Below are 16,836 nucleotides of genomic sequence, written 5' to 3' on the forward strand. Positions count from 1 at the left end.
CAAGACTGATTTTCCTAAGCCTAATCTCTGTTGTTCTCGTATATATTTTACGTACCCCACAGAGGCATTCCCGTGCCCAATTTGTGTCTTCCCATGAAGACCCAAAAGTGGGATTCACTCATTTCTCTGTTGAAGCACAACTGACCTTGGTTTAAATTAAATAATTTACCCACTTGACAGAGAACTTGGCTTTTTTTTCTTTTTCTGTCCTCACATTTACCTAGTGTCAACACAACCAAGAGATCTTCAGACACAAGAAAGTGAGCAGACAATAGATGACTTCCAAACATTAAGGAGTCCAACCTCAGAAAAATTCATAGAAGTGTTCTCCTGCCCTCCATGCCTGCACATCACCCAAAGGTTAGTTCATGCACTCTAAATGCCCCAACTTCAAAGACCATGGATGACAGCTGAGGAATGAGAAGATATAGACCCGTCAGGCAAGATGCACTCCAAGCAATACAGCTTCCACCCCATGAATTATTCTTGACACTGGCAATGAAGTTGTTGCAAGCACTCTGAGCTATCAGCTTTGACTTTTACGTAACTCTGTGTCTTGACCATTCTTTGTTCAAGCAATTTCTACAACATGGGAAAGCAATCAGCTGTTTTCCCTTTCCGGTCATTAGCAGAAAGAGATAGCATTTTCGTTATCCATGCAAGTGCCTCACCTCTACTCACCTACAAGTTGATCTGGTAGGTAAGAATGTCTGTCCCCAGGTTACACCCAAAGTGTTCATTATTACAGGCTCAGACAGGATGGCTTTTTTTCCCCGGGTGTTTCTGGGTGGGTCTCAAGCTGATATTGCCCAACCGAGACTCTTTGTACTTGGAAACAGCAACCAATAGAATAGTTACACTGAAAAGATATCTGTGTTCTACAACACAGGAAAAATACACTAGCTTCTCCATGCACCTAGTCTAGCAGCCATTAGCACTGCTCATCATGGCATCTGTCTTCTGAACTTATGACAGCTTACAGGAAATGGCCAAAACTGTCAACAAAAATAAAGATCCATTAGACCAAGAAAGCAAGACACAGCAGCATTTGAAAGGAGATTCCCCTTTATTGCTGCATTATTAAATCACAAAGCACCAGGCCACATTAATACATTGCTTACCACTGCAGGTTTTCTTCTGCCTTCACCTATGCAAGAGAAGACTCATGAATTTATTATTTCGGTATATGCATCCACTGCTGCATGCACCACTCTGAAAAGCGTGCTATCCTGTCCAGTCCTGTGGGAAGGATACATCTGGTTCCCATCAACAGCATTTCATCTATTGATTTCTTTTTCTTTAGTAAACTGATTATTTTGGAAAGGTAGTCAAGAGACTTGTTTCTTTACCATGCCAAACGTATTTTGAGTATTACTGCTTAATGCATTAAAGTGATCCGGGAATTGGCTTTCTTTGTGGTCTCCAGCAACTCATTCAATCTCTTTGCTGTTTCTTATATTAAAAAAAAAAAAAGAGAAGATAATCCTTCCCTTGTAGAAACATAGTGAGAATTAAGGATGTGTGAAACTTGTAGCAGGGATGGAAGAAAGAAGTGCTAAGCTGAGAGATCTGTTTTCCCAGTCACTCCCATTGCAGGAAGAGAAATACAAAGAGGGAGGATACCAGACTTTGTATAAACTGCTGTGGCATATTGTTCAGTTGTCAAGTGTATCCCCTACGGAAAAAGTAACACACACTCTAAAGGATATTCTATTTTTGCATTGGCTGCCAACCATCATGTGCAATGTTTAGACTTCCAGAAATATAGCTGGCTTTCAAAATCCACAGTCTGTGCAAGTCAAGTAATAAAACTGGGGAAGCAGATGGGAAGGGCAATATTTTGAACACTATTGTAATCATTCGCAGCTTAGTAAAATCAAATTAACTCCCTTCAACCCACGTGGCCTTGGGTGTACTGACAAGTCTCACACAAAATAGTCAAAGTCTGCAGCAAGCAATGGGTGGATTTGGACCAAGTCTTTATCAAGTAACAGCCCTCAACTTTCTGCAGGACTACTGCTGCTGTGCAAGATGGATTGCCAGATGAAGTAATTTTCTGCATGTTCAAGAGCCCTTGATGACTAGGAAGTTTTCCTTAGCATGTTTTCAATGTTGTGGAACCGCAATCTTCTTGCTATATCTAAGGGTGTCTCCCCATCCTGAAAGAAACAGATGAAATACATTGCAATTGATAGATATGGGTCAAGTACAAAGAGCTTTCCTGAATTTGCCACCCAGTTGCAGTGCCCTCCTGCGTAAGTTTCACTGTCACATCCTTGCTCTAAAACAAAGGTTTCAGAACATGCTGAAGCCAGGACCAGAGTCCTTCCCTCCAGTAGTGACAGCCATTCCCCTGTTCCCTGGGGCTAATGTCTAAAGTCAGCGCAGAGCTAAGCTAAGAGCTAATTTCAAGAGCGACATGGGTGATGATACATTGCTCACCTCAACTCACTAATGCAGATACTCCCAGGTCAATGTTTATTTGGACAACATTCGAGCTTTTCTGGTGACAGAAGCAACTGTAGGGACGTAGCCCCTCTCTGAAGAATGGTGTCCAGTGGCACAAAAAGCACCTAGGAAGGCTCTTACTACTCCCCTGCAGCCTGCATCTTAGGAACAACTGTAGAGCAGCTCTGAGTTAAGAAGAAGTACCATAAAGATAGATGAGATCTGCCAATTCGGTGGACATGCAGGCAGTGTTTACTGGTAGAAATCCAGCAGTGAAGGATTTGGACTTTAAAGGTGCTCTTGCCAACAAAGGCAATAGACGAAACATTGCTTTATACCACACAGCAAATAAGTCTGCTGCCAGGAAGATGTGCGCCCTTTTTTGAAACTGCTGCACACTAGCTAAGGCCTACAACTGGTTTACCATCGTGATAAGGAAATACAGTTATCAACTTAACCTTCTTACCTGATTCTTTACAGAAGTGTCTGCATGAGCTTCAAGCAGTAGAGGAATAACTGCCTGGTTTTTCATTTCACAGGCGTAGTGAAGGGCTGTGCTACCAGACTGAACAGAAACAGAAGCAGATGAATTTTAGTTCTATTACTTCTTTAGTAGACCTTAGGCAAGTACGACTACCTGTAGCCTTATCAGTTTCCCCCTAACAGCTGGATGCAAAAGACTCATATCATTTCATGTCACAATACACTAGACAGTAAAAGAAATACATTCTCATAAGAGCAACAGGAACAAAAAAATCATTCCTCCCCCAGGATGCAGCTGCTATAACAAGTCTATTACTTTCATCAGGAAGCCAATAATTCTTTACTGTCTTCAGAAGATTCCATGATCTTAATCTCAACAAGTATGCCTTAGGCAATACTGTTTGCTCACACTTCAGTGTTGCAGAATTTGGTGCTGCTAAAACTGAGGGTTCTCCTTTTCTGCTTTAGAGGAGAGGAGCTCTTTACGACACCCAAGTAGGCTAGTGGTTACAGAACTCTACACACGGCAGATCAGCGCACTCTGAAGATCAAGAGAAGACACAGGGTCTAGCGCTGTGGCACAACCTTTGCCCACAAATCTGCTCCAGTCCAAGAACTCATAAATGGTGATAAACTCAGACCCTTATATCACTAGAATCTTTATAGGATCAGGTGTTTAATACATAAGTATCTCAACCAAGCTTGCCTGGATTCTCTTAAGAGGGCATTGGCCAGAAAGGGAGAATTATTTGATGAGTGGAGAATTATTTCTGTGTACATTACAAAACTATTGCTTAAGCGTCAAGGGGAAACACTAAATCCTCCTGCTACATGACAGAGCCCCTGATCCTACGCTGAAAGCAGGACTATGTTGCTAGAAGATTCTGAAGTCTGTTTTTAATAATGTTGCATGCATACAAACCACATTTGCATTTGTACAAATCCGCTTACAAAGTCTGTAGCATCAACATCCACTCCAGCTCTAAGCAACATCTTGATCAGGTTTTCATTCTGTTTAGTCTTTGAGACCTGTTTGGTGCAAGGGAAAGAGTAACACAGTAAGACGGTTCATCTGCATGTAGTACTTAGTAGATTCTGTCTAAATACTGTTTGTGGTTTTTTTCCAAAAGGAGAGTGTCTGGCTTCTGCAAATGCCAGACTGATGCAGTGTTACAATTCTGTTCCTTCACTAGCTATATTCACAGCAAAACCACTGCTTCTTCTATTGCTCTCCAGCAGTCCTTGCTTGAAAAACAGCAGTCCATATTCTATACAGGTTCCTGGCCTGAAATACTGCCCTGGGAAAGGTGATAAGTGGAAAAGGAAAGGTACAGGGTCTTCCCTGCTTTCATCCAGACTCACCATGAGAAGATATCCAATAAGCATAACTGGCATGAGGATTATGATGAGCACATAGTCAAGGAAGGTAAACCGTTTTCTTACAGCATAATGCAGACATGTGCGGTCTTTCTAAACACAAAAGAACTCTGATTAGTACCAGATTCAGTGATCTGATTATATTAGTCTAATATTGACAATAGTAGACCATTTTGTATTTCACAAGCTTTCTTTTAGGTTATCTACTAGAAACAGTTCTCCGATTTTTCAAGCAGAAACAGACACATGCATTTTGCTTGCTTCAGGTAGAAGCCCCTTTAACACATCCAGGCTTGTGGAAATTGGGCTACACGTGCAAGAGAGATGTGAGATCCAAAGGATTCCATGTGTGTGTCTGCAAACTTGGGCATGGCTGCAGAGGGAAAGAAGGCAGAGTGGACATCTCATGCAGCTACTACCACTGCCCAGCAGGTTAAATCAGCAGGAAGAATCCCCACAGCTCTTCTTCTTATAGAGGTGCTGGTTATTAAAGCAAAGACATAAGAGAGTCTATGGCATTTCCTTTGGCACACGTGAGAAACACAGGCAAGTAACAACAGCAGATTCCTAGTGAGAAGAGAGTTTAAAAAATCTTTGAATACTGACTGTACCAAAGCAACTAAAGAGTAGAGCTTTCAAATTGTGTGTTAAAGAACACTCGTGTTAAACCTCCTCCAGGTTGTCAAACTGGAGTTTGGCAAACTAGGTTACAGTATTACACTGGGGCTCAAAACAAGCAGAGAAGCCTTTCTGTGTCATCCTCCACTGCCCATTCTCAGTCCTGAGCACCACAGTCAAGCTCTGCATGCAAGGGCCTGGTTCCATCTGTGAAGGTGAAGCAGAGAAGCATTTAAGAAAGCCAGGCACAGCTAGCAAATGGCTGCCAATGCAATTAGAGTGATCTTACTGCAAAATACTGAACCCTTTCAAAGGGACTTTGAGGTAAGATGGAGAGCCTTCTGCATCAAGAAGAATAGATGGGATAGAATATGCCTCTGACCTCACGAACATTTGCTGCCCTCCTATGAATTAAACAAATGCACTGGAAACCAGAGATATAAGATAGCCCACAAATGTGTAGGGACTTGCTAAACATTGCCTTGGAGTATGAGATGATACAACAGAATTGACAATGTTGTGGGGTTTTTTTCCTGGCTATTTATTGCCCTTAACATCATAAGAATAAATTAGTAATGAAGCCAGAACTCACATCTTGTGGACGTCCCGTCCCTGGCAGTGTTCAAGGCCAGGCTGGACAGGGCCCTGAGCAACCTGGTCTAGTGGGTGGCGTCCCTGCCCATGGCAGGGGGGCTGGAGTTAGATGATCTTTAAGGTCCCTTCCAGCCCAAGCTATTCTATGAAATCTATGAAATCTTTCAGCTACTTTTTATTCGTAACCTACAAGGAAATCTACCACAAAAACACACTTCCTCATCACCTTAGGGAAAACAGCCAGTCACAGCTATTGTGCAAGGCAGGTAGGTTTTTTAAAATAGGGAATCGGTGAAGAACAGACAAAGGCTTCCCTCTTCACCCCCCAGAACACTATTATGTGTCAAATAATGTGACAAAAGCAGGTCTGCAGAGGGAATAAAGGTGTTCCTGGAGTCAGTCTCACCTCAGGGATACATTTGTGAGAGGTGGACAGGCGCTCCTTCAGACCTTCCTTTTAACCAGGGTGAAGAAAAAGACAGAGGGAAAAGAAAAGCTACAGAAGGGACAGATACAAGCTGGAGGGCAAGATGAATGCAGAGCGCTGCATGGGTAAGCAGGCAGAACCCACTGGGGACTGGGGATGGCATGCAGTGTTACCTAAACTGGGAACGTGAACGCAGAGAGAAATGCAGGTTGGCAATATTTATTATGTTGTGTGTAATGGCAAATTAGGAAAATAAATGAGGAGACAAATAGAAACAAAAAGGTTTATTAGACTATAATTTGGAGGCTATACTTATGCCTCAGTTGGAAACAAACCTCAGGGTTGGCAGTACTACCAGTGTTCCCACACACACACTCCAAGAATCTGAAAGAACAGTCACTGCAAAGGGTGAGTTGCTGTCCACTTACCTTGTTTCTGAGGTTGACATCAGCATTTCTTTTTAGAAGATAGCTAACTATCCTGTTGTTTCCCTGTTTGCATGCGCAAATTAAGGGGGTGTCTCCACCGAAGCTGTCCTGGATGTTCAGATAGTTGCTGTTGCTCTCCAAAAGGAGCTGAACTTCATTGAAATCGTTATTATAAGCTGCCTGACAAATGGGCTGAAGAAAGAAGATAATATTCATTAGCACACGTTTCACTAAGAAAGACCTCCGTTCTTCCCATTCTGACTTACTACTTGCACATCCTAAGGCACTGCCAAGCACTCCTGGCAGAGGTTGTAGTTCTAGGTGACTTCCAAAAGATGGTGGTAAGAGATACTGCTGCAGCTACCACGCAGCAGCTTTCAGCCCTCAGCCTAAGAAGTCACAGCCCTTGCACTGTGCAATAAACTTTCTGTTCCATTTGGACGATGTGTCTATAATCCAAGAAATGAATCTGGCTCATTTGCAGCCATTAAAAAAACGGCTTCTGATCTCATGGTAGTTGGTCACTGTATTAAGCAGCAAGCACTTACAAGCCCACACCTCTCTAAATTTACAGCAGGCTTTCCCTTTGGGTGAGCACTGCTGAACAAGAGGTACCACTTCTGACTCATCAGTTCCCAGAACAGAACCACACTTCAGGTGAAACCTGAGCTAAAAATGTAAAAAAAAAAAAAAAAACCCAACCAAAAACAAACGAAAACCCACTAAAACCTCCACAATGTTTCTTTTCTAGGGCTTCAGGTTAAACTTCATACCTAAAAAATACATGCATGTATGCCTGCAGCTCAGATCATGCTTGGTTTTTGAGAACTGCTTGCTGTTCAAGTCTTCACTCAGTATTTCTATGCACCCTTGACCTAACCTACAATCCCTTCCCTCTCCAGCAGCAAGATCTCAGACTAAGGAGAGGCTGAGAATGACAGGAGTACTACAAGTTTCTAATGGCCTAATACAGGCAGAAAATAACAGTGGGTGGTGTGGCAGGCTGGTAGCATTTGAAGTTCTCCAGTCGAAAAGAGAATCAGTTTCTTTCTTTTCTTCTGTCTTCGATACTGGGGTTTTTATTCACCATTTTCCAAGATAGGCATTTTCTTTAAATATTATCTGCAATTTTTCCTTCCCATCCTCCTTTTATCAGATCCTAAATACACTACTGAACAATATCTAGCCCTGAACGCTGAGCCCTTTCCTCAACCCCCCTGCAGTTAGCTTTTTCTTTTTTTTTTTTTTTTCCATTAAAAAGATTAATCTTATTTACACTTTCACTTCAGACAAACGGTGATCTGGGACACAAGTTTACCTCCAGCATCATTGCTGCTTAGTCTTCTGGACAGCTGCATAAGAGAAGTGATTTTCCTATCTAGAGAAAGTATTTACATGCTTACCAGACCTTGCACCTCTTCTTGTTTTGTTTTTATTATATCAGACAAAAATCTACAAAGAATATATGCAACATTGTAAATTTGCATCATTTGTCTATATTCTTTTAAAAGGCTATATGTGCCATTTGCTATTATACAATTCTCCAGAACCAGAACTGTTTTAATGATTTTGAGGAGAAATCCCTCTTCTAAATCCCTCTTGGTGTAAGTGACCTGCACACCGATGCCATCTAAATGATCGGTTTGCTCTGGAACCTCAATCTCTGTTATGTCAGTGTCTAGTACTGTATCTCCACGTCCAGGAAACAGAAGATCAAGTGGAGTCTGTCTGTACCTCTGATTTCTGTACTATTCTTTCTGTTCAGTATTGCTTTGCTTATTTGAAGATGCAGGAGATGTGCTGTTTGGTTGAACACCTGCTCAAACCCTAGCCATTTACTGTGCAACTTTACTCCTTTCTAGTCTGATTCTTGCTAGTTCAGTAGCTCATGTCACCAAATGATATGCTTTTGCTCTTTTCTTTCTGTCCTTCCTCAGAGTTTTACTTGTTAGGCCATTAAGCCCAAGGCATTTCTGACTGATACTCTCATTGAGTTGTGGGATCTTTTTCTAAACCTTCCACTACTGTTGAACCCAGTTCTAGAACCATGAATAATGATGGAGCACTTACCACTCCCTAAGAGACCACATTATTTGGGACTGAAGTCATGCACAGGGACAGGCACACAAGAGTCATTCATGCTCTTTTACCTTCTGAAACTGGCTGTTCTTAGAAAACATCCAGGGCACAGAGAATGTAAGGAAGCAATTTGCATCTATTCCAACAGCTAATACATGGGTGATTGATGTACTTAAAGTATTTTTTAAATTATTATTATTATTATTCCACTGCAGTGAGGGTTCTTTGTAGAACTGATTCTTTCACACTTTAATATGTTCCATTCATATTAGAAAAACAAACAAACAAACAAACAAATTTTTTCCTGGTTTGATGGGATTTTCTTGAGGCCCACTCTGCTGGTTTGCATTCTAGAAAATGCCTCTTTTAGTCAAAGAAAGGTGAAAAGTCCCATAGATCAGACTTGCAATATACCTCCCAAATTGACAAACACAACTCCATGACTGGAAGAGCAAACATAGTAGCAGAATATTTAAGTAAGGAACAAAGCAATCCAAACAACTATAAGCTCATCCTCTTGAAATCAATAACAATAGGACTTCAGAAAAAAAATCTGTTAGGAAAGAATAAAGACAAGAAAAATTACAAATAGGCGGCAATCAGTCACCTGTGCAAGAAAGGCATCAGAAACAGCAACTAGCGGCAAACGTTATATTAGGCAGTCTTTCTCACAGAAAGAGAAGAGAGCTGTTATAGAAAGCACTTAACTGGGATAGTGGATACAGTTCCTGTCATCTGGGTCCAAAAATGAAATCAGACCATGGCAGGAGCGTAAAACCTCTACACAACTGAAGAATATGAAGAGCCTGAAGAAAGACTGATTTGAAGAAAAGAGAGAGGTCTGTAAGTGTTCCAAAATAAATTGAAGTGTATTAGAGAAGAAGAACCAATTAATTTCAAGGAACAAGCTAAAAGAGGTGATATATCTGGCCAAGAAGTTTAGCATGAAAATTGGAAAGAGATTTCTAGCCATGTGCAGAGTAAAGCTACAAAACAGGCTTCCAGTAGCAGCAGAATGGACACAAAACCTGACAGGCTCCAGGCTGGAGCTTGAGAAGTATGCAAGGATTTCTGTGGTTGTGAAGCCTCTGCCACAAACCCCTCTTCCACCTTTCACTTTTTTGGGTTGCCACTCTGGCAGCTCTATCTAAATTAGGAGTAACTGTGCTTAAGACTATTTTAAACAATTCTCCAAACTTCGCTCAGAAGACAATTAATAGTGTTTCTTACATACACACAGTTAGACAGCACCTGTCTCAAATATCAGCAGTGAGGCCAGTTATAGAGTTAGGACAACGTTATGTACAAGCAGTAGATCCCATCCAAAACCCAAGAAAACACATTTTCTTTATGTCTACAGAAAAACATGGAGGCTAAAAGTCTGGAAGCCTTCACTTAGTTTTCTACAGCATTTGAAGACCGCCTCACCAATAATGTAGCTTAACAACCAGATTCTGATTCATGTTATGGTTATTACATAATTGTTACCCACCCATCATACACAAGAGGGAAATAAGCCTATGAGATATGTACTCAGGATAACTGGGCTTCACATGCAAGACGGAAGCAGTATCAGAAGAATCCAAAGTTCATGTCTCAGACTCAGGCTCAGCTGTGGAGAGAAGCAGGACTATGAGCGCAGAAGTCTCACAGCAGTGTAGGACAGCCAGGAGAACCCCTGCAGCTTCCTTCATTAGAGGTGCACTGGCAACTGGAGCATAGACATACAGTCTATGGCATCGCCCTTAGGCACGTGTGAGAAACAAAAGCCAGTGCTCCCACAACAAGAAACCCTGAAGAAAGCATCAGTGGGAACTGAGCTCACAACTTCTGGGAGTGCTGGCAGTCCAAGACACAGAGTGGCTACTCTCATCTACACCACATTATTTATAAACCACGGTGTCCTGACCACCCCAGAGATGGTGGGGCAGACCTGGCATAGGCACATCAGACATTACACCCAACACAAACAAGAGCTCTAGGTCTGAAGGGAGGGGGAGCAGGACCAACAATTCCAGCTTAGGTAAAGAGGAAGCAAGCGCCTCTTTGAACCGCCTGGAAGCAAAGCCCTTCACCTCTGCTCTCACTCACACTTCTGCAGCACCACCTAACATTTAGACAAGATGCACACGATGAACCTGACAGCATGATGCCGCAAAAAACATATGATGGAAGGGAGGGAAAACAGAGAATCGCAACACCAAAATCCTTCGACCCTCACCAGTGGTGCCTTTTCCCTGCCACAGCATCAGGGCTAACCATGAACCAGAGTACATGGCTCTGCCCAACTGAAGAAAGCAAAGGGCTGACACTGGGGACTGGAAATCAGAGTTTGAAGATTAGTTATGCCAATGACAGAGTGATGCTTATGCATGTCAGGCGTTCAAAGGAAAACTGAATATGCAGTTTTAAAGCAAAACCTCTATAGTTAGATTAGAATCTCTCTTTCTACAATACTACTTCTTCTACAAGCCCTTCAGAAGAGGATTTCATTGTTTAGTATCTGACACTTCAGGAAAGGTGAGAAGTAGTCATAGCACAGGCAAGGGTTTTCATGGCTGAGATCACTCAGGACAAGATCACCAGATAAGGGGTGCAAGAAAAGTAAAAAAACTTTTGCTGTCAGAAAGAAGGATAATACCTCTACACAACTGGTTTTTTTATCCCTTTTTCTTTGAATCAATTGTAGGCTATGTGATTGAAATCAAGACCTGGTAGTTTACTCGGATCCAGATAAACTGCCACATCTGAATTTGTCTACTTTTTTCAGAGCTTCTTGCATCTCCCTCTGCTTAGCTTTGTTGAGGCAGTGATAAACCACGAGCTATTCAGCAAGTTCTACCACACATGAAAGAAAGGTTAAAGGCATGGCACTAAGGACAAAGCATTCAGCCAATAGAGAGGAGGCTAAGGTAAAGCCGGTCTTGCAACTGGGAGAGCAATTTCAGATTATAATTGCTTCCTTCTTTGACAAGTGCAGGGGATTGCCTAAGTTACATCAACGCTTTGCAGTTGTTTAGACAAAAAGGAATCACTTCATAATGTCCAGATATTCTGAACCAATTCACAGTCCCTTCCTGTGCACTAAAATTCATCCAGAGGCATGCTACGAACTAAATGGGAAAGTCTAAATCATGTTTGTGATGCAGAGGAATGCACTAGTATCCAATCCATACTTCTCAGAAAAGGCAACTTACACTTTCTTATTTGCAGTTCTCTAGATTTCTATCCTGTATAAATGAACCATACTTTACCCAGAAAACTATATCTCACTCAAAATTTTAAAGGAAGAGAACTAATGTATATGAAAGTATTAACTAATAAGCATGGGAGATACGGACAGCATTTGAACATTCTCTAAACACCACTTTAATTAAGCTAGATGACACTGGGTTCTTGTACAATACCATCTCAGAGTAGCAGATCTGGAGAGAGGCAACAAATGCATTCAGAATAAGGTGCAGTCTACCCAGCCCATCACCTTATGAATGCACAGATTCAAGCTCCCTATAATACTGAAAGACCAGACGATACTAGAATTCATTAAATAGCCTTTTAAAAATAAAAGGGTGGCTTTCAGCATAGAAATGTAACCTTTTAAAGGAACAGCTATGTAATGCTATCTCCAGAAAATGAAACAGCAGTGCAAGTCACTGTATTCACAGTCAAAAAAGGACGAAAATCCTCATTTGTTCCCAAGTGTACAAATGGAAATTTTATAAAATAATGAATATGTTTAGATAGCATTTATGCTAAAATCCAGGGGTATGCTAAATGGACCATGGTCTGGGGACAAACCCACAAAGATAAAAGCTAAAAAAAATTCACATCCCTAAAACAATCACGGGGTGGAGGGGAATGTTTCCTTAAGCATTAGCTTTACTATCTATATTCAACATAAGCCAAGTTGTTTGCAGTTTGCAAAGTTGTTTCTTGCTTGTACCATGCTCAGAATCATTCTGATTTCAACACAGAACAACAAAAAGTGTTGAACACATACTTTCTTTGCGAAGTCACAATAATTACACTGGTTATTGCATTTTCTTTACTCCTACAAAAAGTACTTCTGTCAATTTGTAATAGTCAAAGTACAGCATTTCCAAAGGAAAAGAACTTCCAGATCTGTATAAGCCTGTGTATGGGAGGCTGCGAAGGGAAAAAACCAAACCCCATGAATATCCATATCTTCAATAGCTTCAGTTACCGTGCAGAAAATGGTCACGTACCTCTGAATAGAGTATCCCCATGCCTATTCTTCACTGCTTGAGTTCGTTCTTGTTCACCAGCCCAACAAGTTAACCTCACTTGGAAATGTTCTTGAGCTTGTTTGAGTCTGGTTAATATTTAACTTATCACTCTTTCTTAAGCTACATTTCCTTTAAGTGATTTCTGCTTGGTAGCATGAAACAATTTTCTTCAGAAACGCAACCCAGGGAGGTAAACGTAAGAACAGCAACTTACAGGAGACTGACAGAACAAGTTACAACAGAGAAGCATTTTCCTTTGTCATTTTTGCAATAACAGCCTCTAGTTGCCTAAAAAGGAAAGTGGCAAAACAGGCTGAGGAGGGGAGGAGGGAGAGAGAGAAAATTTCACAAATGAAGAAGGGGGGGGGGGGGGGGAAGCATGAAACCTAAAACTTAAAAAAAGTAACTATGAATGGTAGCTAATTTGCCACCCAAGCTACTTCTGACTAAAATATATCCCAAACCCTCTGCAAAAACACCTGTCCTGGTTTCAGCTGGGATAGAGTTAATTTTCTTCTTAGCAGCTGATATAGTGCTGTGTTTTGGATTTAGGATGAGAATAATGTTGATAACACACTGATGTTTTGGTTCTTGCTGAGTAGAGTTTACACTGGTCAAGGACTTTTCAGCTTCCCATGATCTGCCACGTGCACAAGAATCTGGGAGGGAGCACAGCCGGGGGGCGCTGACCCAGACTGGCCCAAGGGCTATTCCATACCATATGACATCATGCTCAGTATATAAGCTGGGGGAAGAAGAAGGAAGCGGGGGACATGCGGCATGACGGCGTTTGTCTTCCCACGTAACCGTTACGCGTGATAGGGCTCTGCTTTCCCGGGGATGGCTGAACATCTGCCTGCCGATAGGAAGTAGTGAATGAATTCCTTGCTTCGCTTTGCTTGTGTGCATGGGTTTTGCTTTACCTATTAAACTGTCTTTATCTCAATCCAGGAGTTTTCTCCCTTTTACCCTTCCGATTCTCTCCCCCATCCCACCGGGGGGGGGGCTGAGCAAGCGGCTGTGTGGTGCTTAGTTGCCAGCTGGGGTTAAACCATGACAACACCTCAGACGCCTACCGGGAAAAGGGAAGCAATTAGATCTCACACCTTTAATGAGAGTTCCCAGTATAATTAGTTTCAGTCTCCTATTAAGTAGGCCAACCGCTTTCATCACCTTTTCCTCAGTCGTCTTCTCCTAGCCCAGCCCAAATAATGAATATGGTTCATGTTTAACCTGCTAATTTTATGCATTAATTGCAGTAGAGCTTCTCAGGAAGAGAATTATTGTTGATGTCACCATCCCCTTTGAGTGTTCATGGCTCTGAAGACAAGATGATGATAGTACTGGCTGTTTACCAGAAGAAAATTAGGTTGGCTTGTAACAAGAACGTACGCTATCCCTACCTGTGACAAACCTCACTAGGATCCTTCGAATAGATTGATTTTTCAGCATGTGGTGAATATTCTGTTGGCCTAAGGACACAGAGGAGCGAGTAATACCTCAAATGTGAAAAGGTATTTCTTGCCAGTATTTTTTCACATCCAGATCCTAAGGAATGGACATCCTCCTACATCAACTGGCTATGCTGTTAGAATTTATAAACTACAACTCATTTAAGGAAACCTCAAATAGTTCAGTTGTTCCATACAACAACTTAGTAGTCTATCTAATCCTCTCCTAACACCAATACGCAAATGCATGGTAACAAGGAAAAGTATTTAAAAAAAACCAAAAACAACTAAAAAAACCTAAAATCCTCCACAAAGCAAAGCAATAGCTTCAGGCATCACCTTTCACAAGATAGGAAAAATTACTACTTAATCTAGCATCACATCTTTCGCCCTCTTGAAAATCACTTAAGTGATTATAGCAGTCAGAGCTTTAGCTGAAGAACAGATGAACAATCCAATTGTGATGAGGTATGAGACTTACGTAAATTTATGTAGTCACAGGTTCACTTCTGTTTCACATGTTGCTTTAGTGTTCTTTACCATGCTTATAAGCGAGGATTTGAATCCAGAGAGTTTTAATCTTTGTTTGTTGAATTAGTCTTTTTTCTCCAAAAGGTGCCAAGTCTCAGCACATGGGCAAACTGTCACCTACTCAGTCTGTGTAGGAAACGTGATTCTTACTTCCTGAAAGAAACTTTAAAAATTTCACGTGATCCGGAAGTGAACCGAGTTTATCAGAAAGGCCTTCACCAAAGAAAGAATAAGGGCAACTCATTTTTTTAAACTAAATATCAATTACACTTCAGAACAGCACTTTCAAAAAAAGGCACGGAAGACCATCTATCTTTTTAATTTCCAAGCACTATAGATGATATTGCTCCAAATGGCATGAGTTACACTACTCTCAGGAAAGAAATCTGTGGCCTGCTGAAGTTGTTTGTGCAGGACAGTCCTCAGAAACATGTATTGCCAAGAAATGCCATCTTGGAACAGCCAGTGTCTGGAGAAGAGAAACACCCATCCCTTATGCTTCCCCTCGGAGGAATCATAGAATCATAGAATGTCCTAAGTTGGAAGGGACCCACAAGGATCATCACCCTTGCAGCACTGTAAGGGTCCCTTGCACCTCTGCTTCAGGACGGGATTAACTCAACAGCCCCACTGAGCACAGAGAAACTCCTCCATGGCACAGACCAGAGCCTGCATTTTATAACACTTTATGTCAAACTCAGTGAAGCACTGGTGTCACATCAAAAATGCAGGGCTTCCTAGCCCTCCCCTTGTCTCCTGATGCTCATATTGTCACTCCTGGGTTACTTCTGTTACAGCCCGTCCTGTGGCTAAGCTCCAGCAGCTCGTCTGCCCTCCTTAATGCGCCCAGTTCACTATTGATTTGTTCCATCTCCACATGTCAAGTGCCATGCCTTGAACCCAAAAGGACTGTCACAAATTACCATAAGCAAACAGAGAAGGAGCCAAGGAAATGATGTTACCTGGACATACAGTAACCATAGAGCCTTAGGCTCCATCCTAAACTCTTTCTGCTTAAGCATGTCATAGAACCATAGAATCATAGAATCATTTAGGTTGGAAAAGACCTTTAAGATCATTGAGTCCAACTGTAAACCTAACACTACCAAGTCCCACTAAACCATGTCCCTAAGTACCACATCTACCCGTCTTTTAAATACTTCCAGGGATGTCCTTCTAGTGCATTGAGCAATACAGCTAACGTCTCTCACATGCTCGCACACTCTCTTGAGGAAAACGGTGAGTTTAGTTTGGAATTTGTTTACTACACATTTGGTTCTAAACGTGCTGGAGACATCAAGGGCAGAAAAATACGCTTTGTGCTGAGAACTAAAAGTTGTGAAACTGATATGAGGACTGGGAAGCTGGTTCCAGGAAATCCATTTCTTCAGGCTTGGGCTAGTTTTGAGAAAGTTCTGTCCCTGGCTAAAGGATTGACTATACCTGCAGGGTGCAGTGCATTTGATAACCCTCCCAACACCAGCAAGTACTAGAAAATAGGACACAGACACATTCCCACTTCACGATGTATCCTAAGGATAGAATAGAGGAGGCAGAGCTGCTGAATTTCTATCTTTCCCTTTCACATCATTCTTAGGATTCATGATTCATACAGGTTGATCCTGGCCTGCCCAAGATCCCATTCCCCATAGAGAGTTCACAGGCAATACTGCACAATGAGGAACACAACAGTCCTGTAAAAGTGAGTGGGGCTGTACATCTGCACAAACCTGCTGACACGTGTATGCATTTTCATGATCAGTGTTATGCTGTATGGTAACTCTTAATTAAAAATTGGCCAAGTAGCATAGTGATTGGGTGATGACTCAGCACACTGAAGCATTTGATAAACAGCTAGCTCCTTTCCAATACATGCCTGCTTAACAAATAATCAACTGGCAAAAGCAGGGAAAAAATCTATGAGAACCACGAAAGTATTTGGGAAGAAGAATAGGGTTCAAAGACAAAAAGAAGAGCATATACAGACCATTTCCATGAATGAACACTACTTTTTTATTTTACACAGTTTTCAAAGGAGAAAGGAACACACGTATTCCCCTTTGTCTTCTCCCTCTACGCCTGTGGATCATCAGGGATGTTTAGAGGCACAGGATCACCAGGGGGTACCTGAGAGAGAGTTGGCTGACACTGCA

General features: G+C 41.7%; 1 protein-coding gene across 2 annotated transcripts in view; it reads right to left on the reverse strand.

The window, feature by feature from the left end:
• Nucleotides 1-561: 561 nt before the first annotated feature.
• Nucleotides 562-16,836, reverse strand: part of ANKRD22 (ankyrin repeat domain 22) — a 32,554-nt gene continuing 16,279 nt past the window's right edge. The window contains exons 1-6 of one of the 2 annotated variants that reach the window (XM_009465639.2): nt 12,681-12,925; nt 6,376-6,567; nt 4,294-4,401; nt 3,883-3,960; nt 2,915-3,013; nt 562-2,159 (exon numbers count right to left, since the gene is read on the reverse strand). In XM_009465639.2, coding sequence (XP_009463914.1) covers nt 2,082-2,159; nt 2,915-3,013; nt 3,883-3,960; nt 4,294-4,401; nt 6,376-6,567; nt 12,681-12,701 — 576 coding nt within the window. In that variant the 5' untranslated portion in view covers nt 12,702-12,925 and the 3' untranslated portion in view covers nt 562-2,081. Of the gene's footprint in view, nt 2,160-2,914; nt 3,014-3,882; nt 3,961-4,293; nt 4,402-6,375; nt 6,568-12,680; nt 12,926-16,836 lie in introns of those variants that run through there. The other variant, XM_087764507.1, reaches the window with a different exon arrangement.

This window comes from Nipponia nippon, unplaced genomic scaffold (genome assembly GCF_047370975.1).
Source record: "Nipponia nippon isolate SJK-2023a ecotype South Korea unplaced genomic scaffold, ASM4737097v1 scaffold_3, whole genome shotgun sequence".
Lineage (NCBI taxonomy): Eukaryota > Metazoa > Chordata > Aves > Pelecaniformes > Threskiornithidae > Nipponia > Nipponia nippon.